The sequence below is a fragment of the Thermobia domestica genome, chromosome 8, assembly GCF_964235325.1.
Source record: "Thermobia domestica chromosome 8, izTheDome1.hap1.1, whole genome shotgun sequence".
NCBI classification, from domain to species: domain Eukaryota; kingdom Metazoa; phylum Arthropoda; class Insecta; order Zygentoma; family Lepismatidae; genus Thermobia; species Thermobia domestica.
This window is the reverse complement of record NC_137461.1, coordinates 14,232,214-14,258,030: the sequence shown is the minus strand read 5'-3', so window position 1 is coordinate 14,258,030 and position 25,817 is coordinate 14,232,214. Positions and strand designations below refer to the sequence as shown.

Genomic DNA, 25,817 nt, shown 5'->3' with positions numbered 1-25,817 from the left:
ATCTATTCCCTTGACCTTTGGCAGGAAATTCCCCGACTTTCATGACAGGTGTCGGATGACGTTGACATATAAATAAGGAATAAATTACGGTGAATATTTATATATGAGAACATTTCTTCTATAGAGACAAATAATAATCAATTGCTCATACGTACATTCCACTTACCACCCATGAAAATCTAAGCAACGTTCCATATTGTGAACATTAATGGTTAGCTAAGCTGAAATTAGTGTACAATTAATATTAGAAAAATATATTTTATAAAATTTCCCTGATTTCCAGTCTTTTCCCCTGAGTTTCCCTGACCAATAGAAATCTTGGAATTTCTTTTTAAAATTTTCACTGATTTCGTCTTACATTTCATTGAAGCTGCCTGCCTCTAACAAGTATTCATAGATTATTTTATTTTATCAAAGTAGCTAAAAAAATTATTGGAAAGAATTTCCTGACTTGAAAATTCCCTTGACGTGATTAGCCACACACACTTTCCCATGTTGACGGAAAAATAAGACTAAGAAATTATGACAACGATTACACATAAGTAACATATTTTCCCTAATCGATTAAAATAATGAATAATATTTAAAAAATACAACTTATTATGAAATAGAACCCTGACCTAATAAAAAAAATTCTACATATAGCAAGAAATCAAACATCTTCCCTGAAACTTAAATCTGTCATCTTCCCTTAAACTTAAATCTGTCATCTTCCCTGAAACTTAAATCTGTAAATTTAGTCACATATAAAAGGAAAAGGTCACAAAAATATACTTATCGAAAAAGGGTGGATATAGGTATATAAAACTGGCTGCGGTATATTTTAACGACATATGTTTAGGAGGAGGGGAGAATCATTATGTAATTCATTTCACTTCTTCAAACGATTTATTTACTCAAATACTGGGAGACATTTTTCCACTCCTTTAGTCGTCTTAGCTTTAAGCTCGTTCAGAATTAATTTTATTTTAATCTAGTTTCTTTTCCTCTTCCTTTCATTGTTTATCTGTCACTTCTGCAAAACGAGAATAAGCATTTCGTGGATAATGGATCATGGATCTCCTTATGATTAGTTTCTTGAGACCATCAGAAAAAGCTATTCGATCGCCCACAAGTTTGCGTATTACTAAAGTTCATTCTTTCAAAATTAACTGATACGCATTCTTCATTGACTGAAAATTCTATTTCAAGATTTGAATTTTTCAGAAAAAAACCGAAACCATTTTAACATCTAGAACCAAATCACAGCACCCCGAAGTATCCAAATTAGTTTGCCAAAAGTTATCCAAACGTCTAACCAGTTGTAGAATAGTGACTCGTAACTGGTTTATAATTTGGATTTGTTCACTCTTCGAACCGCTCTGCTCTATTGGCATCTAATGAATTCTTTTTCAGCTAACAATTATACAAATACTTAATGAGATTGAAAAAAGCTTTGCAGACTAAACCATGTGATGAAGGAGACTTCGAAAACTGATCAGTCTCTAAAGATACTTGACACATTAATTCTGTCATTGAATAGTTTTTTTTTTTTTTTTTTTTTTTTTTTTTTTTTTTTTTTTTTTTTTTTAATATTTGAGTGATTTACCCCTACCAAGATGCCGGTTAAAATCAAAATTTTAAAAAAATACATTTGCATGTCTTTCAATTTTTGACAAGTGATTAAAGGCGTCTTTAACTTTTGAATATACATATCTGTAAAAGAGTTCTGAATAACAACACAGCCATACAGACTTCAACTGAACAAAACATTTATTTCTGGCCTGGGACGGGATTTGGTTTTTCTTAAAAATAATCTGTGATCAGGGTTCAGTGATTTAAATCAGCTTGCTTTACACTAGATAGAATTCTTAGTAATGACATGAAATGCGAACGTGAAAGAAAAGCAAGGATAGGAATGGCGAAAGAAGCCTTTAAAAGAAAGAAAAGTCTGTTTTGTGGGACCTTGAATAAAGAGTTGAGAAAAAGACTCATAAAATGCTTAGTGTGGAGTGTTGTACTGTATGGGGCGGAAACGTGGACATTACGTAAAGGTGACGAAAATCGACTGGAAGAATTCGAAATGTGGGTGTGGAGAAGAACGGAAAGAATTAGTTGGGTCGAGCGGAAAACGAAAGAGAGAGTTAGAAATGCTGGGTGAGAAAAGAACACTTTTAGACATTATTAGAAAGAGGAAGAGAAACTGGTTGGCACATTGCCTAAGAAGAGATTGTATCATGAGGGACGTCCTAGAGCAGAGTTTCCCAACCAGTGTGCCGCGAATGGCTCGCTGGTGTGCCACGAAGAAATCGAAACAATATTATTAATTCTATAGCAATCAAATTGCAAGACATAGGGAAATAGGTATATTTGCATTTCATATTACTATGAACCTCTACTGTGAATCCACAGTTTTAAGTTTCATATTGTGTTACTTTTCATACTGTCTTTCATACTAAGTTTCACACTGTATTAAAAAAAAGTATTTTTTTCATTGTTATGACCATTGTTGCTTCTCTATTGTTGCAAACTATTTCATAACTTGAAATTTTAAAATATTAAATTCTTTCGGCAAGGCAAACATGCATATAAATTACCTACATTTGTGTTTTAAAAGTACATTATTTAGTGATCTTCCTTCGTAGTGAAAGGTTGGATAGTTTTCGAGAAAGAAAGTGTATTTTTAAAAACTTGAGTCCTATATCTTATTGTAATTGTTTTCTATTTTTAAATTAAAATGAAAAATGAGCATAATGATTTACTATGGGGAAATACCAATGATCGATCTTGTTCTCCGTGACAAGGATGTCAGTAATCACAGGAAAAAAAATGCCACGGTATTTTATATTTACAAATAATAATAATAATAATAATAATAATAATAATAATAATTCTATAAGTGTGCCGCGAGAATTCATGTTACACTGGTAGTGTGCCGCAAGTTGAAAAAGGTTGGGGAACGCTGTCCTAGAGGGTATGGTGGTGGGAAAGAGAGGGAGGGGGCGAAGGAGACTACAATTAATGGATGATATTAAAACAGAAAGATCATACGCGAAGACGAAAAAATTAGCGGAGGACCGAGGAGCATGGAAGCTTCTCAGCTGCGGCAAGTGACCTGCCAATAAAAAAAATGAAATGAAATCTTTAAGTTTAACGTCCCACGGTTATGCCGGTTAGGCTAAAGGAGACGGTGATAATGAGAAATCAGTGAAATGGTGGAATGAAGAAAGTGGGAGGAAACGGGAGAACCCCGAGAAAACCCACGAGCACGGTGTTTGTCCACCACAAAGTCCACACGGCGCGAGCTGGGATCGAACCAGGGACCCCCAAGCACCGGAGGTGAACGCTCTACCACTGAGCCACCGCGCACCCCCTGCCAATAAAGGCAGAATACCTATGATGATGATGCTTTACACTGTGGTTTAAGCCAGTTGGTTTTATGAATTCTATCTGAACACTTGTTGTGTGAATGGATGTTATGAGATGGAAAAGAAAAAAGTACATGTATCATTTCATACGTTTGTTCAACTCGTGTATTAAACTTACCTGCTACATTACATGCAGTCATTGCCTCAGTACTGTAAAATACTTTACGTACTACCACTTTGCCAGTGCGGTATAAAGAGAAGCTGAGAAATTTAAATTGCTTCTCTAACAGAGGTACGAAAGAATAGACTTGCACATTGGGAGAGTATTTTAACACTTCATTAACCAGTGTCTACTAAAATTCCAAAATGAAATTTCGTGACTTTTTTGTGACCTTTTCTTTACCAAACCATAAAAATTTTAACATTCTCAAGAGCGAATCTGGGTGCAAATTAGGCCGAATTTTCATGCATACTTTGCTTGCGATTTGGTAGCGTCTCAAGCCAACCATAGATATTTCTGGTGGTGAATTTTCCCGTTTTATAGAACAAAATGTTTCAGTCTAAACTTATATTTGTACAGATTTTAAAAAAATCGTGACCCAAACGCTAAACTTCTTGACTTTCATGACCGTTTTCTATTGAGACTTTCGTGACACCCTGTTAACAATTGTGAAAGTATGCAAAGAAAAGTGACTAGTAACTGATTCAGCTGTACAGAAAGTCTCCAAATCCGGCGCTTAAAATGTAAGCTGAAGATGTGTTATGTCTTTTTAAATCTATAGCCACAGCACTTGATGAAGTGCAGAAGAATAATTGTACTAGAGATGACTTGGTAAGAATATGGAAAAATCTTGGATGAGTTTTGAAGAACTTTAAATTCTCAAACGCTTCTACCTTTGATTTTGATGTTTGGAGGTACACGGAAACTATTTAACAAGCCATATTTTGATTCTACAGTAAAGACAGAGATATAGAAATATAAATGGGGGGAAAAGCTAGAAACTTCAAATACAGAAATAATTTATTTTCTGTTATCGTACAGTTACTAACTCCACATGCGTATACAACTGTCGCTGAAATATACATATATTTTCTAATTTGGTTTTATTCAATGATCGCCGAGAAATCATTTGGAAACTGAAAATGCTGCTAAGTTCTTAGTTTTGTTCGAAATTTCGAAAACGGGCATGAAGTTGATGGTAGAACAAAAGTCAGAAATTTTTGCAAGTTCTCACTTTGCACTTTTCACTTTGCAGAAATATTTTTCGTGGATCATAAACCATGCTGCAAATTGCAAAGTGAAAAGTTGCAAAGTTCAATTGTGGAATAGGTCCTAGGTCTGTTAAGGTCATTAGCTTATATAGAAAACGGAGAACCCAATGGCTCTACACGCTGTGATACACGTCGGTTTCTGAGAGAATGCTCGTGCAACTATATAAAAGTGCACAAGTATTCATTGAAAGAGTGAAACAAATTCCTTATCCAACCTTGACTTTTCTCTTTGGGGTTAGTAATGATTATTCTATCACTGTCTTCTTTAATCTAAACATGATTATGAGACGGTTAGAATTACTAAATTTTTGAAGAGTAGACCAGTAATATGGAAGTAATATGGTAGTTCCCCTGCTCACCTCCGCCGTAACACTAAGAGCAAGAAAAGTAGTCTCAACTTAGCACTCCACATGATCTCTTGCAAAACTGATCATTGACTTAATTTGGCTCTTTACAATGCGTATGAAAAGAACATATTATATGTGTTTTGAGATTCCGAGAACATATTAGGCATTTTCGGACCTTTCTTTAGGAAATAATACAGGCGAGAGAAAGGGTAGGAAAACTTCACTCCAATACGGTTGCAATCTTTTCTATTGCTTCGTAAACTTATGTATGTACTAGCATCAATTAACCACTTTGCTAGGTTAAATTAAGATAATATGGTAATATATTCCGCTAGTCAGTTACTTTTTACTATTACCAAAGCGCTCTCTGATATCGGTCATTTTCGATATATATATATATATATATTTTTTTTTTTTTATTTCTCTCCCATCGCCTCCCCATGTTGCGTGGCTGAATTTTGATTTAAATGGCATCGGAAGTGTCAATGTTCATCTGAACGACCCCGAAAACTATGGATTCAACATTAATATTAGTCATTTTTGATCACTTATAAATGTCTCTCCTCCTCCCCTTCCCCTAAGTTGCACAGTCAAAGTGATATGAAAAAACCCATCTTAGGTTGGAACCTCATCTAAAATTTGATCGAGATCGGTTCGGTAGTTCAAGAGTTAAGTTATACATATCCCCCTCCCCTTCCTAGGTTCTACTGTCAAGGTGAAATTCCAAAAAAACCTTCCAGTCCCGAACCTCATCTATGTTGAAAATTTGATCGAGATCGGTTGGGTGGTTCAAGAGATTAAGAATCACAAACAGTCACTTCCAATTTTATAATATAGATTACTTAAATACTTGGATATGTGAAGTTCTATTTAATGGGTATATAATCTTTGAAACAAACAAAGCAACATACCTTATAGTCTTTCATTACTCGGCAACTTTCGAGTGGACCGATCGTCACAAACATGCTGTACAATTCCTTCTCTGTCATGTTTTGAGGTAGGTAGTTGATGATCAAGTTGGTACGAGTTTCACCATCAGGTTTCGGGGTCTGAAGATCCGCCATCTTCCCTCAATACTACTACTTCTTTGGCAGAAATGGCTTCCTTCTTCCACACTACACCAGGCACATATATAGGAATATACAAAAATAAAAACAAACTTTTGCCTCCTGGCAACATAGGGCTCATACATAAAAAAATAAAAAATTATGATCCACAGGTTTTGCATTTTGTATGCCTGAAGGGGAAAATAAGACAAAAAATCAATATGTATGATCTGCAAGAGAAATAATCATACCATGCAAATGTAACAACTCTTCACGGAAAACCCAAGGATATCATTTTAAATTATGAACCTATGAAAAAAAAATAAAGACACATTATGACTGAATCATATTTAAATATACATACATTGTACACAATAAAAAGTTAAAAAGATATAATATGAATGTATTATTATAATACGAGACTTAATTTCAGCAATACACAGTAATAATGAACGTGTTTTCAAGCGTCATGAAGAAAACTTCCGAATAAACACAAGAGGCTCGAAGTCAGTCTAGTACAGCTGGCGTAACAAGTGCACGATTCCGATCACAGCATCTCTAATAACAGGTTTTTAAACTTATCACCTCTTTTCATAGGATTACAATTCAACAAAGCAAGACACACACTGCTGGAAAGAAAGAAGAAAAAGGTTGGAGCAGCTAGTGTATTCAATATTTTCAAACGTTGTTTGAATTTAATATAGTTAATCTCACAGTGCCAATGTATTTATTCAAGTGGAACTATTTTCAGACTCATTCTTGTCCTTATCTTCGATCGCTCTATCTGTGAATAACAATGCAATTACCAAACTCACTATCAGAGGGTTAGACATATACTCTGCATGGTTAGCCAGTGGACCCTCTGATATTGCTAGTTATGGCCATTAATCATAAAATCTATTTTAAGAAAGCAAATTGGCAAGTGGAAATGAGAACTAAACACATTCTCAACATTTCAGAAAACTGACTTTTAATTTATTTTAAAAAATAACACTTAACACTTTCCGGATCCGGGTTTTTGGGCACAGTATTTTTTTAGATCCGGGGGCAGTATTTTTTAGACTTTCAGTCAAGCAGCTACTGCATCGTCACTATTTATTCTAGGATCATGGTTCATACCTCATTCTCTTCAGAATAGAGCTGGCTTTCAAACGGTGCCACTTGCATGCTCATACCATATACCAGGAGCGGGAAAAATGATGTCAAAGGGAAAATTTCGGAGGGAAATTTATTTCATCGCACTTTGGGCCCCTCTGGAGCGGCCCGGTGTGAACGTAGCCATCTAAAAAAAAAAATCTGATAAATAATACTTGGTATACTGAATGTGTGTGCCAAATTTCAAGTTTCTATCCTGAATACCAAGTGCGGGAGAAATTTTATCAGGAATTCCCACCATGCCCCAAATTACCGTAAAACACCATGATCTCAGGAAAAAAAAATTCCTGAGACATCCCTAATTACCCCCAGGGTCATGTTTCGCCCATCATTCTCTTCAGAATAGAACTGCCTTTCAGACGGTATGACTCACGTGTCTCCATGTATCTAAGGCGGGAAAATGAGGAAAAACGGGATTTTTTGGGTAAAAATATCCCTTTTTTCAACTTTTAGCCCCTCTGGTTCCCCCCTGTTTTAACGCAGAAATCTGAAAAAAAAAATCTGGTAAATACTACTCGGTGGACTGAATGTTTGTGCAAAATTTCAATCTTCTACGTGCAAAAATAAGCCCGCCAAAAATACTTGACAAACCCCCCAAAAAAATATTACACGAAAATACATATTTTAGAATTATGACGTCATCACCTCCTATGTCTCGACGCAGGAAGGTGTGAAACCATACGTAATGTCTTCTACAATGCCTCTGGACTTGAAAGAAAGAAAAAAAAAACGGACGAAAAAGCTCAATTAGGAGAGTTATGTACCATGAAACACCCCGTATGGTACAGATTGTACCATGGGATCCCCAAAGGGTTAATAAAGCAAGTTTTTATTTTATCTCTTTCTTCTAAACTTGAGGTACTATCTCAGTATTTACCTAACGTGTTTCGACGGGCAACTAAAGGAATCTTCAATCACGACGACTGGCTCAGGGATTTGAATTCTGAGTATAATAAGGGATTTAATTCCTATTCTATATTATATAGAATTACTTACAAAATTGTCTTTCTTTCTTTCTAGAAATCGAAATATAAGCGAGTGTCATTGGTACAAAGTGTGTCCCATGAAACTTAGATGGGGCTTCGTGGATTCCCTTGTGTGCTATTTCTTATTTTCTAGCTTAATTTAATATCTCATGATCATACACCGAGGCTAAGTGAGACGGATGATAATCGTGGCATGACGAAAGTCGTAAAAAACGAGAGCTGGGATCGAATCAGGGACCCTCGCCACATGTGAGGTACAGTGGGCCCTTCAAAAGAATTCCATAGTTTCATGTGTACAACAGAACATGAAATATATTCTAGTATGTAGAAAATGAACAGCAATAAAAACTAAATTGCATGTAGAAGAAAAAACAGCAATGAAAACCAAATGGGTATTATAATGGTTGGCTAACCTGAAATTGGTGTACAATTAATGTTAGGAAAGATATATTTTATAAAATTTCCCTGATTTCCAGTCTTCCTGCCTGAGCTTTCCTGACCTGCATTAACCTTACGAGATTTCACATCAGCTTCTATAGAAAAGAAGTCATTAAGATGGATGGTCATTGAAGAAGTTTCACTGTATATATTATAGTGACTATTTTACTATTTATCATACAATAGTCTGTAACGTAATAGTCCCAATAAATGTATTTTGTATAAGAATATTTGTAAGAGCGCAAAAGATAAAAACTACATAGAGAGAGAGATAACCTATAATTGACTGGCCTATGTCTGAAGTGTGCTACCATCTGGTGGGTGATTTCGGTACCAGGTCGGGAACTAAGCCGAGCCGTGACGAATCACCTTCACTTTGGATTTCGCAGGTAAGAAGTAGGGTCATGAATTAGCTTACTTCTATTTACGGATTAGAATACATAAAATGTAATTATTAAATTCCTTTTAGATTGAATGTAAATGGAAAAGGAAGTATTAAGGTATCATCCTGGCATATTAAGGTCTCATGGAAATATATATTTTTGGTAATATTAACCTTCAAAATTTGAACCTGCCACGAGGCCATATGCAAACTGATCATTTGTCCTCACATTCAAAATTATTAATCTTGTTATTAGTCTTGAGTCTTCACGAAATTTATGGTTAAGGTATATAAAGGATACCTTATTTAAATTACTATTTCGATATTGCATATCTATATTACTTCTTGTTGTTCGTTACATTTTCACTACTTGTTTAACGTGAATAAAAAAAAAAGGCAAATATTTTTTTCATGTTAATAAAATTGTTGCTGTACAATTAGTATTATACTTCCCACGATATCTATTAATAATCCGTGTGCTGGCTTCCGTCAAAGTTACAGAGTTTACTAGAAGTCAAGCATGTTACAAGTCGTAACCGACATCGCCTACGAATGCCAGGTCGTAAGTTGGCCAGATAGTAGCCTACTACACAGTACACTATAAAATACATTTTGATCAATTGTAGTCCAAGGATATAGGCTGCTTTATACTGGATCTACATTACACTGAATCTATTTTTTTTTTCCGAGTTAGCTATATATCTATTATAATTATTACGTTAGTGATAACACTTAACCAAACCTTTACAACCGGTCGTACGTCGACGCTTTACCTAACGGGAAGTTCCACGTATTCACTTCATGCATTCACAGGGTTTTGCAGTATCATTTTCCATGGGAATGACCAATGCAACTACACACAAAAGAATAATTTTAATTAATGTGTTAAGGTGTTCACCTTCCATTAATAACAAAATCTACTTACAAGAAAGGCAATACACACTTTACAACCAGTTGTACACGACTGACAAGCATGGAGATAACTGAATTAGAAACAGACAAAAGAATTAAGAATCACAATACAGTGGCGAAAGTTTCTTCTTTCAGCTTGAAAATAACGTATTGCATTAACATTTCAGCTCGAGTACTTCTTAAGGTGTGTAACCTTATTTTACTTTATCATTACACTAAATATGTAAAATGAATATAAAACAAGGAAAAGGATAAAAAACGCAGTACCTCTAATTTTTGAGAATGTGGAGTTACCACACAGGATTTGTCCGTTTTCACCAGCTTTTCAACGTGAAATACAGAAGTGTTTAGCTAACAAGCTACGAGAAAAGTAAACAGTTACAACGGTACTGAAATCATGATGAGTGGCCCAGCCTCTCACAAATTCATTGGACTGGAAATACTACCTTGCAAAGTTAGGACGGCAGTACAGCTAAATTATAGAATTGAAATTACAAGTTAATAATTTCAGAAAAAACTAATTACACATGCTTTCAATGTTAAAATCTTAAAAAACTAACAATTCATCTCAAATAGAGTATTTTAAACCATTTAGTAAATTTCCCAATTCACACATTTATACACGCATGTACAGTTTTGTGTAAAGAAATGGTCATCCACTCACTTTCACAAGCCTTGCACTCACATTCATGGAAGGATGTGTATCAAACTTATTTTTTTGATTTTTACATAATTTTTGCAAGCTTTGTTAATACAATATTGGAGATGCTAATAAGAAATTTTAAACCAACAGTTATGTAGCCATATACTTTTGAACAATGTTGCACAATACGAAAATAGACAACTCTTTTTGCTATAAAACACGTATGCAGTAAGATAGCTAGTAACAAAGTTTGGGACATTCTCTAAAAGTGTGTTGAAAAATAAACACGGACTCACAGAAGAGTTCGTACTTACACCTCAATCCGTCTTTCGACTACTTGCTTTAAAAAAAACTATTTGTCTCTCATAACTAAAGGAAGAATAACTGCATTTGGGAAGCTGAAATGCCTAAAAAGCAAACTGATCGTGCCAAGAGCCTGGATATTAAAAGTGTAAGATATTGAATTAAACGCTTCGAAGTAGGAGAACGGATTACGAACTGAAGCGAAACTGAGTAAACCGCAAGTGACAACGAAAGGCGAAAGTGATTCGATTATTGAAGCTAACGCAGCAAACTCGTTGGCAGCTGCAAGAAACCTAAAAAACAACTTTAGGTCCGGAATGCAATGCAGAAACATGTAACTGTATTAATAGTAATTGTTCTGCTTTGCAGGTCAAACTAACAGATGCACATATACATGCTCGGTTAGAGTTCGCAAAGACGCACATCAACAAGCCACAAGACTTCCGTGGAACCGTGCAATTGGGTGTGATGGAAAAGTGTTTATTATTATTATTATTATTATTATTATTTATTAATAGACGAAGGAAGAAACTTGTTAAAACGTTCTACGATATGTTGTTCCACGAAGACACATGCTCATAATTGAACATTTCGCAAAATCTCATATCTTTACGACTTATGGTTCCCGAGATATGCCTCCTTTAATCTCCGAGGATCCGAACGTTTTTGGCCAATATGTCGAGAACGGTAAGAGGACTCAAAAAAACTAAATCACTTTCTCAGATAGTTTATGACGCTCTATCGAACGGAGGTTCAAAATTGAAAAATTCGCAAATAAATAAATAAATAATAAACAACCACAAAGAGGGTTGAAAACACTCGTCGGAAATATTACAAATCGTCGTCTGACACGGTCAGGAACCAACTTTAGATAATGCTTCTGTACAATTTTGGCCAAAAAATCTGAATATTTAAGCGTAGCCTATTGTGGTTCCTTCGTAATAAGTTTACTGTACGTAACCAACAGTTTACAAACCAGGATACTGCGACCCACAGAATAACAGCAGCTGCCATTTTTCCACAGCAAAGACATTGTGGATTATATGCTCCTTTGCACGCCAGTCACACAGAAAAACGGCTCGTCTGAAATAAGGCTAACGATGAGTCATCCCACATGTCATACGTTTCCAGTCATCAGCGATTCTCAGCATCAAAGGCGTCATTTGGAAGAACACGACAGTCTGTTTTCAACACCACCTTGGCCTCGTAATTCGCCAGTGCAACTTCAATGAACATGTATGGGACATGCTGCTGATGCTTCCCAAAAATGTGCATCAATTACAGTAACTGATACATACAGCGGATATGCCTTGGACTGAACCTGCAGAATGTTCAGCACCTTGAAGAATCTGTTGCAAGCCATCTGAACGTTGTGATCGCCCAGAAAGGTGAACCACCACTCTATTAGGTTCTATTACTAATGCAATATAATCGTTCAGTGTACATAGAAGACTAAAAATTTTAGAGAAGTAATATTCATTGATGCACCATACAGGTAACAATATTTGCTACCAGGGTGAAAAAAATCATGACTTTTCTAAAAATCATTTTGATTTAAATAGATTTTTTTTTTTTAAATTTAAATCAAATCTTTCCCCTCGTATAATACAAGTCAAGAACTGAAGAAAAAATGTTAGGAATTACTATTAAATGTTAATTACGCCATTTAAGTGAAAGTAATGGGGTTGAATTTTGAATTAATTCCCAATCGTTAACCTATTTCAATCCTAAACAAAGTTTCCAACATGACAGTTTTTTTAAGTTACTGATATTTGGCAGGAGCATATTTTTATAAAATCGGAACTAGCAAATGGCACGAAATACATATAAAATACATAAAGGAACCCGCACAATCCTTATGGAAATTACATTTAGGTGAAACTGCCTGAAACCGTGATATTGTTGTAGATTTTGTTTCTAAGAGAAAGTCTTAATGGACACAACTACCAATTACTGTCCACTTTTTTGAAAACAGCCGAAGATAACGATATTGTGGATTTCGATGGAAATGACTGAAACTGTGATATGTTGTAGATCTTTTCATCGTGCGAAAAAGTCTTAATGGTCACAACCATCAATTATTGACCATTTGGCCACTACATGTCCAGATTTTTTAAAACAGCCGGGTACAACGATATTTCGGATATCAGTGAAAATGAATGAAACCGTGTGATCCTGAGAAAAAGTGTTAATTTGTGGCTATCGAGCAACGGTGGCGAGTTGATAGAGAATTTATTTGTATTCGGGAGATTCATCCCGGTCTGGTCATCCTCTCTACGGCTTTCCAGGGCTTTCCTTTATCACGCAAAATGATCGGGATCTATTACACTTAGATGGTGTTGGCCACTACTCTCCTAATCCCATTTCCAGGCTGTTGGATAGGATGAGAAGATCTAAACCTGTTCAGGGTTCCATAAAATTTCACTGAAACTCAGAATGCTGTTTTCAAAAAGTGGTCCTGTAGTGCCAAACGGTCAGTTATTAGTGGTTGCTTGTTGAGACTTTTTCTCAGGATTACTATATCTACAACACATCACAGTTTCAAGCAATTTCACCGAAATCCAATTTCTAAAAGGATTGCACGGGGTCCTTTCGCCGTTATAAAATCAAAAGATCTTAAGTTTCGGAGAGGAAATCGAACACCTATAAATACGCCCCTATTATCTAGGAACAAACAAACACAGACGCATACATAAGAGAATTTTCGTCTTAAATATCCATGGTGATTTCCCTGTTGGAATAGTTAACAATTTAAAAACCCTCTCTTATGAAGAGAAGAAACCAGGATTCCCCCGTTACCCGTTCAGAACGGGAATTTCCCTAATCATCCTCTGCATGAAACATTCGTTTTCATACTGTGCTGTACATACATTTGAGTCTCATTGTGTTATGATTATTATCTTTCATAATCAAAATAAAAGAACAGAAACGGGGTTTTACTTATTTTCATTTTAAATTAATTTATTTCGGAAGTTCATTTAAATCAACGAATTTTATTTTTAAAAATTCAATTCACCCTGTTTGCTACTTTACACAGCTAGTAAACAGTAACTCATGGAAACAGTGCCGAGTTAAAACGGGACAAACATGAATCACTCTTTCATTGGTCAAGAAGTAAATTCTTCTAGCTAAATCATCCCAGTTTTCGAAACCTTCCACCAAGTAAAGCTTTCGAAATCATCCAACAAATCTTTAATGAGCATGTCCATCGTCGCTAACGTGCTTGATCCATATGGACCTTCTTCGCCCTGCCTTTACGCGGACTAGATGTATCCTAGATTGCATCTAGAACATTTTGGAGCGTGTTCCTGACACTTATAGACAAAACTGCACAGTAATGCTACTTTTTACAGCGGAATGACACAAACTCTGATATAGTAAAATCGCCCAAACCGTCCCCAGGCGGCTACAAAGGAGGCGGAATATCATTGAAGGAAACCACGTGTTTCTTTGTTACACGGGAGGGATAATTCAATATGTCCTTCCAGTTGAGGGTGGCCTGCCAGTTGACTGCTGAAACAGAAAGCGATGTTGCAATTTTCACCCTCTTGCTTACTGATTCTTCAGTAGTCTTCGCAGAAAAACAGATTTATCTAGTTTTTTCGTTACTTTTGTTTTCATTGCATCCTCCTCCTTCCGTCTCCTTTACCTTGAAGGGCATAATTGTGGGATGTTAAACTGAAATATTTAATTTATTTTGAATTTAATTTGGATATGTTGTAATGAAGAAAAAAAGAAATCAATCATTAGTTTTATGATATGTGCTTATATTACTCTTAAATATAGCATATTGTTAATATTATGTAACTTCCATAACGATAACGCTTGTACGAATCAAACATGTTAAGTGGTTCGCCCCTGTCCTCCCCCTCCCGCAAGGCAGTGCCGCAAAAAACCGATGAGAAAGAAATACAATTTTTCTTCGCCAGTCCCAGAAATCAGTCCTTGACCGCCCCTGCCCATACTATTATACTGTATTCCCTTAATGATTGTTGTTTTATTATTATTATTATTATTATATAATGTACCCATCGATAATAAAGTTTAGCGATGGCAACAACGTATTACTTCGACACCGAACACGTGCCATTCATGGCTTATTTGGAGTGTTACTTATGAGGGCGGTTAGGGTAAATTTTCTGCTTGAGTACAAAGGAAGCCGGTTGGGAACCAATAGAACGTCTCGACTATACTAAAGTAAACTTAAGAACGACATGAAACATGGAAACTTGCTTCATCATTCAACTCCAAAACGGCTAACGTACAACAGATGTCTACCAAGTTCATGCCTGTGTTTTGTGACTACAAAGGTTAGATGCTGAACGAAGAATTTATAGTAACAAGAACACATCACACAGACTTGCTACAAAGTTACGCGTTATCACTGAAAAAATACGGGGTTCACAATACACACGCATATCAAACTACTGAAACAAGTGTTTTGCTTATGGCTGTGTCCAGCGTGGTACCTTATGATTTCTACATCAGATCAACTATAGATAGCCCACTCCAGTTTGTAACTTCCACGGAAACAAAAAATGGCACTACTTTCGGATGGCATTGAGTATCACCACCAAATCCAGCGACGGCTCCGAAGCGGCTACTGTGATATAGTGAGTGTGCTGTTGTAAATAACCTTGTTTATGCATATACCCACTGTCGCTGACGAAACCTCTTGTCCCCACCGGCGAGGGGGCCACCCTTGATGCGATCCTGCCCAAATTCGGTTAGGTAACATTAGTGCTTATTAGTGGCCATCTAGCACAAGTTGGTTCATGTATTATGCACTGTGGTTTTTATGCCATACGACTAGAATGTAATTATACTCATCACAATTACAAATAATGAACCCTAATCACTACCTAGTGATTTCGGAGAGAGACTAAACAATACCCCTACTTTTAACCACAGTTACAAACAGTCACATTTGAAAATAATTATATCTTGCTTTATGCGCACACCCACCTCCGCTAACGCTCCTATCCTTATTGACGCATCTTCTTATGGGTTGTCCTGGTGTCCTCTCCCTGGCACGGATTAGACTGTAGGCCTAGTGACCGCCTAGTATATATTGATGCATGTCTTCCAAACTTTTACGTGAAATTGCAACGAGTATGTCTTAGCAAAAAAACTTCGAAACAAGCAAATTCGCGAATTGGAGCGTATCACAGTCAGTAACACTTTTTTTTAAAAATATTTATTTAGAAGATACTATGTGAAATGGAGAAAAGTTTCGTTGACAAATATGCAGATTTTCTATGAGCTGAAATGAAACAATTGTTTCATAGATATAAGAAACGGGAGTTCGTGTTGCGAAGGTAAGGGGAGCAGATCAGTGAATGTAATTACGGATACGTAACACATCCCGATTGTAGTATGGTGAAGAAATATTTGACTTCCTCTTTGATAACTTTCTCACTAAGTAGTTTTTGAGAGCTCCTTTGAGGATAGGATCTGATTACTTTCTTTATCCCTGATGCTACAGCCGCGGGTGTCATTCCCGGCGAGAGACCATATCTCCCGATGTTAAACTTTGCGGCTACGTCTACTTATATGCTTTTATAAACCATCCACTCTACTTTACATACACTGCCCGATGGCAGAACTTTGTCTTTCTGCAAGAGCCTTTGTAAGTCAAAAAATTTCTGTAGGAATTCTGTAGAAGAAACACTTGTGATTGTCAAAAATACGCTTTACGCGGCGTAGAAAAAAGTTCAGAATATATTTATGCGAGTCGTCTGTGCATTTAGACATCTACACGTAGCAGGCATGTTTTTATATTTTTCTGTTGGCTATTTATTTGTTTCCTCTGGCAATTGTTCTGCACAGGCGCGGCAAATTTTCTGCAATGGCATCGCACATCGCGGCATGTTCTGCTATAGGAATACACTGAATAGTAAAACTGCCTAAAATGCGATGTTTATCTGCACTGCGATCAACAATGAAAACTATGTCTTTCCGTGGGTTAAGTACTACAGAGTCGATCCGGAGTTAGCTTATCCGAAACTAGCGTAATCTAAATTAAGCCATCCTCATTTGCAATATATCGGCAAATTAAAATATTACTTCACCTTCCAGCCTCAAAACGACTCTATAAGGCATACTACGCCCTTATTTTCCTGGCGTTTACCCAATATTTACGTACAGATTGGTAATATGTGCACAAACTGATGTGACTCTTTACGGGTATAATTAAGCTTCGGGACAAATGCCATAAAAATTATTGTGCAAAAACACTAATGATTTTGTGCAGGGGGCCACTAAAAAGAACGAATGCTCTCGAACCGAGCCAGGGCGGGAGCGCAGGAGGGTTAGGGCAAAGGTGTCAGTGACCAAGAGTTTATGCACAGACGAGCACACTGGAAAAAACTATGTTGCATTGAAAGAGCGCACTTATATTGGTTAAAGCAATTAAGGTTTCACACCAGTAACACTATACTTGTAAACATAAATTACACGCTTCACTCGGTCGGTGGAACTAGTACGTTACACAGTACATGCACTCACTAATTTTAACCGTAGTACCCTACAGCATTTGCGGTCAAGTGCCAGAAAGAAATATGAAAAAAAAATATATATATATATATAATTCACAGGAAAGAAAAGGTGAATCGGGTAATTTCCGTGAAATTTGCAAAAACTGAACCAAGCAAGTTAGTTTTGATATGTTAACAGCTACGTCTTGTTAGTACTATTTTAAGTGGAGGCATGCTGACCTATGACGTTAGGATATAATGATGCAATTAGTTACCGTACTCCTACTAATAACTTAGGTGCAGGGTTGGCAAACACCATGGTTTTTATTCAAAATAGGTTTTATTGGATTAAATAATTTGCTCCATGTATTTATATCACATATGGACAGAAATAAGTTTGTTTCGCCTTTGCATTATGTAACAACCGCGTTATTTGGAAGGGGTAACATAAGCTTAAAGCTGAATCCAAACGGCTTCTCGGCTTACATCCGAGAGAAACTGTCCTCCATTTGGACTCGAAACCGGAAATAATTGGCCACAAATGCGATACGTCTACCGACTCACTCACGAACTCCTGATACAAAAATACGTTGTACTGATCTTTAATACTTGTTAATATAATTGCCAAGAGTCACTTCAGAAGGACAAAAAATAAATAATTGCAGAAGTGAAAACATTATAAAGAATTACATATGTACAATTTCAAAGTACTGCAGAGTACCCGTTAGATAGATATAAATAGATACCAAAGATACTTCTGATTTCAATAAATGCCTCTCGTGGGGTTTTGTATAACACCCACCTCCCCCCAAGAAAGTACGGCATTTCAAAGTATTTTGTCAATAGTAAACATTATTAAAACGAAACAATATTTACAATTTTCCTTTGATTACAATTGCACAAAAATAATAATAAACTACAAAAAAATCACAAAAGAAACATTCATAAACTTACATATATAATAAAAAAGTAGCTTTCGTAGTATAAACTCGAGTGATGAATGGGGAATTTAGATCTGAATATAATACGAATAATATACAGGAGTGAAACGCGATAACTCTCAAATGAGAGTTCATCAACATCTTACGAACGCTTACACTTTTACGAACATTCTTCGTTTTTTGGTTTACACCACATGGTGTTTTTGAAAAACACAGTTTGTTTAAACCAGCCGACCCTGCCTATATATTTCGATAGTTCCATGTGATAATTCGATTTTCAGTTTTCAACGTATGTGAGTAACGAACAGGAGTGTTTACGCCTTGTGGAGATGACATATATAGAGTACAGTGTGTGGTAGGGTTAGGAAACCGTTAAAAATAGAGAAATAGGCCTTAACTATATATTTAAATGCGAACTTTATATATAAATTTCTCATAGTAATTATGTGAATTTATTATGGAAGCAATTAAGCTAAACTAGTATTATTAGCGATGCTCGTTTACGTGTATACCCACCGTCACCATACGCGCCTGCATCATATGGACTCACCAACGCACGGGTCCACCAGCTTCACCCTGCGGTGACGGTTAGATACCATTCGTGGTTCCTTGTGGCCACCTAGCACACATATATTTATTCGCAAAATGGCACATAGCTCTATTGAAATGAATCAGGACCGAGGAACGCAATTACTTTCTCTGGTAATGACAGTGAATTTTCTAATAAATTGAGAAATTTTAAACGTTTTTAAAGCCTAAACATGTAGAACCTCTGCGGCACAAAGGCCAAATTAATATCTGACAGTCCTTTTATATACACATTCATTCACTTTAACCGTAAAATTACCATTTTTATTACGGCGTATCTTAAATCTGCATGAAGTCACCTGAGCGCAATTAATTTAATCTACCTTAAGCCTTGACATGTTGGCTCTGCGCCACAAAGCCCTTTCTGTTTAATCCATCTCCCCCCCCCCCCCTTGTAACCTACTTTGTGCATCATAGACTGATGTCTGACAATTTGGTAAGAGTACTTTGAGCACAAGTGATTTTTGTCACAGAATGTGGCACTGGAGGAATAGAATCGCTGCCATTTGTACGTAATACGGTGTGTCAGGTTAGTTATCGATTCCTATGAATGTTCTGCCCAAAGTGCACTTTCGCCGAATATTTGGTTTCACTCGAATAGACGATTCTACCAAACAACATTTACAGGTAAACTACGATGTAAACACTTTTCGTGAAGGAATGAGTGTGAATATAAGTAACTACTGTCAGTGCATAGCATATTAAAATAAATTATGAACGATAGTGAAAGTAATGTACTATGTGTAAGTGTGCTTTTCCACTACATCCGTCGCTGACGCGCCTGCTCCCTACGGACACATCTTCTCGCTTCTGCCCTGACTCGGTTAGATGCATTCATGCTTTTTAGTGTCCACCTAGCACAATTCGGTTTGTGCTTTATGCACTTTAGTTTGTATGTCATTACGTCCACAGTATTTATACTGCCCCTCCGTAAGTTAATCTGCAAGTAGTTCTGGAGCGTCTCATTTAGTGCACGCTTTGCTAAAGGAAATACAAATCTCTAACCCGAAAATTTAAGAAATGATTCAATATTTGGTAGAACCGTCTGCTCTAGTAATGCCCAAAGCCCTTTCTGTTTAACCTATCTCCCTTCTTTAACCTATGTGTGCATCATAGACGGATATTTGAATATTTTTTTATAAGCTGTAGTTACATTCATGCTCAATGCCGTTATTACAAAGAATCAGTGCTCGCCTCTTACGTTCAATTCGGCAAGGTTCTGGAACGTAGGTCCCACCTTCCTCTTAGCTGTAATAAAGAGAGAAAACAACGTGCCCTGCGGGGCTTTAACCTGCCTTCACTCGCTAACGCTCGCTGGGCAATACTATGTGAATTAAATAATTACCTTGGGACAGAAAAGAACCAACCTAGCTATTAACCTATTTGGGGTTACCTGTGGTCTAGAACCTTCCCGTTCAATTCTTCCATGTGATTTTGTGCATGATAAGTGTTCGGAACGTCTTCCCTGAAAAACGTGCATATAATATTACTGCCTAGAAATCATTCGTGTGAAAAAGATTCTCCGTTAACGGTCGTCTAAATTGATGTCACATTTTGACAAATCACATGATTAATCCACATACTTCATCCTTCTAACGAGATTTTAAGCTGAATGTTAAGAACTTCCCCTTCAATCGCATACAAATGCTAAATATATAGTACGTTTCGATTTACTGCTCTTCGATTCATCGTTCACTTGTACCGTTGTGAAAATGTAGAATATTAAATATATAGCGTTGCATTAATACATCTTAAGATCTCGACGTCTCATAATGTGGGAGATTTGAACTATACGTATCCTGCTACAGTGCGTATATACATAATTTTATACTGAACGCTTCGTTTTTATTCCTACGCAATAAGCCTAATATGCCGGTTGCATTAACGATCGATAATATGGTATAATGCAATATTTTCCCTAATGTTGATATGAAGTACTGTCCCAGTTGCCGGAACAGAATGCGAAATACAAAAAATGCATTTATTAGTTACACAATACCAAGCCCGGTCAAATATCTTTTTGTCACGATTTTGATTTTCAAATGCAGACATGCCTACGACACACCGGTATATCAGAAATTATGGTCAATAGCATTCATACCATGCAAAACGTTTTACGCACTAATAATTCATGACTTCTGCAACAAACTTTATGCGCTAAACTTACTTAAATGTAACAAAATAAGCGTTAAAATTAGAAATAAATATTTTCACAATCGCAGCGCCCATACTCACCTCCAGCACACACTGCAGTGTTGCAGTAAATAATCAATGCCACAAATATATTCTTAAGATACTATAGAGTACTATTAAATTTCTCACTTTTGTTGAAAAATAATTAAGGATACTCTATTCTACATAACAATATAATCTATATTCGACCAGTTATAACTACTTATACATTTCGCGAACACCTGAAGTTAAATTGTAGAGAACCTGTTTCACGTAGTACCAGTAACGCGTCGTTGCCGGTTAAGATGTCACTAGTGTGCATGTAGCAAGATCATTGATCGATAATTGAAGTTAAAATTTGCTGCATTACATGTTGATATGCTAATTTTAGATACTGTTCATACATTAAAGATAATTATATAATATGTTGATATTAATCTTTATTATATTATTTAATTCAATGAAACGGTACCGCCTTCTGCATGGCGTAGCTGTGGAGGGATTATGGGGGCAACTTTACTAATCAATACAAAATGTGTCTTCCAGTCTTACAATTTCATTTGGGATAATGTTTTGTACTTAATAACTCATTTATCTTAATCATCAATAGTACTAGGCATTGTATTTCCAATATTTAAAAATATTTAATAGTAGCTATGTTAATAAAATTGAAAACAATAAATATGTAAAAAAAAAATCTCTGTAGTAATTGTATGAAAAGAACACTGGTGCTATTCAGCCGGTTCGCTAGAACAGGTTGTTAAAATATTTCGAACTCGCAGAACCGTTTCTTATATCCAGACATAAACACACAGACACACATGACCTAGCCAAGAGTAAAAGAAAGATGCCGAACAAATTATGTGCGTGAACTTGGCAGAACTCATTTTCGGAAATCGAAAACCATGCATATCGTTTGTTCCTCGCTTATTCGCGAATGTTCTCATAAAAAATTTGTTTGTTCACAATTTATATCAAAAACTAATTGGCCAGTGCAAACTTCACATAGCAGAATTCCATTTTCAGGAATTGAAAATAAACTATGGAGATAAGATTTCTATATCTTTTATATTTCTGTTAGGATAGCAAGTGTGTGTATTGTAATTCACATTTCAGTGAAAGGAAGAGCTTGTAGAATACAAATATTTCACAGCCAAAAACAATGGATCTATTTGAAAAACATTGCTTTGCACACATCCGGAAATTAATGGAGGATGGGAGGAACTGTAAATTTTATTTTAAGTATCTTTTTTCTTTAAAAAAAAAATTCTTACAGCGACTGGGTTAAACATACAATCACTCAGAACAATGTATAGGCCTTTATTCTTTAATCTCAAATGCTCATAAGGAAGGGTCACGCAGTGGCTCTGCTGAGATCCAAACGAGACAATTGTGTTTGCATTTGATATGTTATAACTAGATGAATCCCAAAGTTATACGTGCCACCGGGCGGAATATCGTGAGTTACAACATATTTTGTAATGTAAGAACTACAAAAAATTACCTGGCAGAATAGTTTGAACCGAGTCATTTGTCCGGAAACGGTTGGGTAAGTGGAAAACTCGGACAATACGTATCCCATCATTTCCAAGGACACACTTTTTCGGATAAAAAAAAAGTTTGCCCCAGCGTTCCAGACGGGGTCCAACTCAAAATTTTCAATGGCATGGGGGGTTAAGTGGCACATCGTTTGAAAGCTGTTGTAAAATGAAAGAACATGCAGCAAGTCTCGACTCTCTACGACAACCCTGTGCAAAATGGCGGAGGGTCAAAATGTAAACAAAAACTTAATTGAAAAGTCCATGGTCACCACTAGAAATCGGAAACGGTGAGACAAATGTGAAAATAGGAAAGGAAGTGTGGCATTATTTTCAAAGTACAGCGATTTAAGTGAAAATGTCTTGTCCCAGGGTCTCCAACAGGGTGCCAGGTGGGGTCCAACTAAAAAGTTTCAAATGGCAAGAGGGGTAAAGTATCTCATCGTTTGCAAGATCTTGTTAAATGAAAGTAGATGGAGCAAGTCTCGACTTTCTACGACAACCCTGTCCAAAATTGTGGTGGGTCAAAATGTAAACAAAAGCTTAATTGAAAAACTATGGCCACCTTGAATCCCAGATGGCCACTTAAAACCTATGTCATTCATAACAGTACAAATCTGAATCTCTATTTTCTCTATTATGTATTTAGAAACAATAGGAAGAGTAAAGAACAATTGAATTTCGATTCACTTCAACTATTATTTCATTCGGTAACAACACATATGTTTTGTTCTTAATGCATGTTCATCACGGTTCTCTCGACATCATTTACTTGAATATAACGAATATGCGATGAACACACAACTCTGACTTCCTACTCATACTGCTAAACAAAAGTTGAATACCTTCGGGTATTTTTTCTAATTTTGTCATACGTAGTTCATGCATAAAGGACTTGCTGGACCAGTAGGTTGCGGGCTCTTTGGTTTGATCGCAATACTTCAAGCAATACCAAATGTACCAAAAAAAAAAAAGATTCATCTGCAAGATTAGCGAGTAGTACCAAACCACGTGTAAGTCATTTTAGTACATCGAGCTGCGTCAAACTTTGTTGGTTTGGTTACAGTATTCCAAGAAATAACATATTTATATACGAACTCATTTTTTACGCTGACAGCCATATTGGATTACAGATTATACTCTTTGATATTTTGCGGATACCTACTATTAACCATAAACGCAAATACCACATTTCGCTTCTCCAACACCAGTGGTGTGAGCTGGACATGCATTCGATACATAGTGCGGCATTTTGAACTCAAGAAGTCACGTTTTTGAACATTTCGCATATTTTCGTCACCTACTAACCAACATTAATGCCAAATTTGGTTTTCCTAACTTCAGCAGTTTGGTATGCTTATCCTTTCGATATAGGTTTTAAGCAACCATCTTGATTCAAGGTGGCCACAGATTTTCAATTAAGCTTTTCTTTACATTTTGACCCGCCACAATTTTGGACAGGGTTGTCGTAGAAAGTCGAGACTTGCTGCATTTTCTTTCATTTTACAACAGGTTTCAAACGATGTGCTACTTAACCAACTTGCCATTTGAAAATTTTGAGTTGCACCCCTCTGGGACCCTGCGAGGATCCTGGTGCAAACTTTTTTTTATCCAAAAAAAAAAGTGTGTTCTTGGAAACGATGGGATACGTATTGTCCGAGTTTTCCACTTACCCAACCGTTTCCGAACAAATGATTCGGTTCAAACTATTCTGCCAGGTAATTTTTTGTAGTTCTTACATTACAAAATATGTTGTAACTCAAGATATTCGGCCGGTGGCACGTATAACTTTGGGATTCATCTAGTTATAACATATCAAATGCAAACACAATTGTCTCGTTTGGATCTTAGCGGAGCCACTGCGTGAACCTTGTCAAGAATGAGAACTGAAATCATATGAGTGAAGTGGTGAGAGTTATTCATACGTATTTGACACTCATACAGACCAATAACAATTCTCGATGCATTGCTGGATGAAGGCCTTTCCAATAATTTTTGACAGCCATCTATCTTGGACAATTCTTTTCCAAGATATTCGAAGTGCTGCACAATTTCGTTACACTCCCTTGTATTAGTATGCTCTATTTATAGGTCGCTACATGTCACGTGAGAATTATATCTATCTATTTACCTATCCGTCAACTCTAACTTATATATCCTGCGGTACTTCCGTAACAATTTTTATAGAGGTAGTTGGAGAGTACCTATTTCCAATTATATGCCCGTAGCCAAACTCCCTGTATAAAAATTGTTGCGTGAATACCTCAGGATGATAGGGAAATGTGAATAGTATCATTTAAAAGATTGCTCTACTGTGAAAAAAAAAAAAAAGAGATATGAGCCATGACCCTGTAGCCGCTTGACTGAAAGTCTATAATTTAACTTTAAAAAGCAGGAATTTAAAAGGGTAGAGGAGAACTACAACGCAAGAACAACCCGTTGTATTGTCCAATTTAGAAGAACTACGTGAGAAAATAACTGCAAATGAGGTGGCTACATCTAACTATATGTACGATATATCGACGTTTTATATCACCTTTCTCATGGCAATGTGGCTAGTGTTGTTAAAAAAAAAATAAATGCTTTTCTTGCTCAAGTTTTTTTGAACTAGTGTGTCTCGTTTAACGTTTTATAGACTTCCATACTATTTCCCGGCGGGAGCTCATGTGGTTCGGATTCCACGTTAATCAGTAGGTCCCCGTCTCATATAGCCTCGCTGCTGAACGGGACGTTAAACTCAAATCAAATCAAACTTCCATACTATGTGAATTCAAGGCACAAATATGAAGTAGTAGAACATCTATAACTACTGGTTGGAATAGAGCAATAAGATTAAAGATAGAATCTGTTCCACATGCCCTGAATCCAGGCACGTAGCCAAGGGGGGGAGGTCCGGGGGTCCGGACCCCCCCCCCCCTTCGAGACCAGAAATGAAAAAAATTAAGGAAGAATGAAACAAAATTAAATGATAAAAAGAAGGATCAGAGTTAAAAATAAACTACAGGAAGCTTTTGGTTACTCTTTCTTATGAGGAGATTTGTATTGCTTGCAATACATTGTGGCGAAGTGAGCGAGATATCCTGGAAGAGTCAGGAAATTTGAAATTTCTAGAAAAGTTACCGATTTTTCAGAATTTCTAGTCAGGGAGATTTCAAGCTTCGGAAAGCATAGTGCCATTCTATAACAGTGTGGACATTTTTTATCATAATTTTTCGTCATCGCATCCTTGCAGTATCAAACATGTTATTTCAAATACAATTTTCTACTGCTC

At 36.3% G+C, this 25,817-nt stretch overlaps 1 protein-coding gene across 6 annotated transcripts in view; it reads right to left on the bottom strand.

The window, feature by feature from the left end:
• Positions 1 to 21,266, bottom strand: part of LOC145692699 (protein sex-lethal-like) — a 272,232-nt gene extending 250,966 nt beyond the window's left edge. For all 6 annotated transcript variants that reach the window (XR_014132629.1, XM_081768107.1, XM_081768101.1 and 3 more), the window contains exons 1-2: positions 21,072 to 21,266; positions 5,878 to 6,081 (exon numbers count right to left, since the gene is read on the bottom strand). Coding sequence is in view for 5 of the 6 variants with exons in the window: in XM_081768107.1 (XP_081624233.1) it covers positions 5,878 to 6,030 (153 nt within the window). In the remaining variant the exon portion in view is untranslated. The remainder of the gene's footprint in view (positions 1 to 5,877; positions 6,082 to 21,071) is intronic.
• Between the last annotated feature and the right edge of the window lie 4,551 nt (positions 21,267 to 25,817).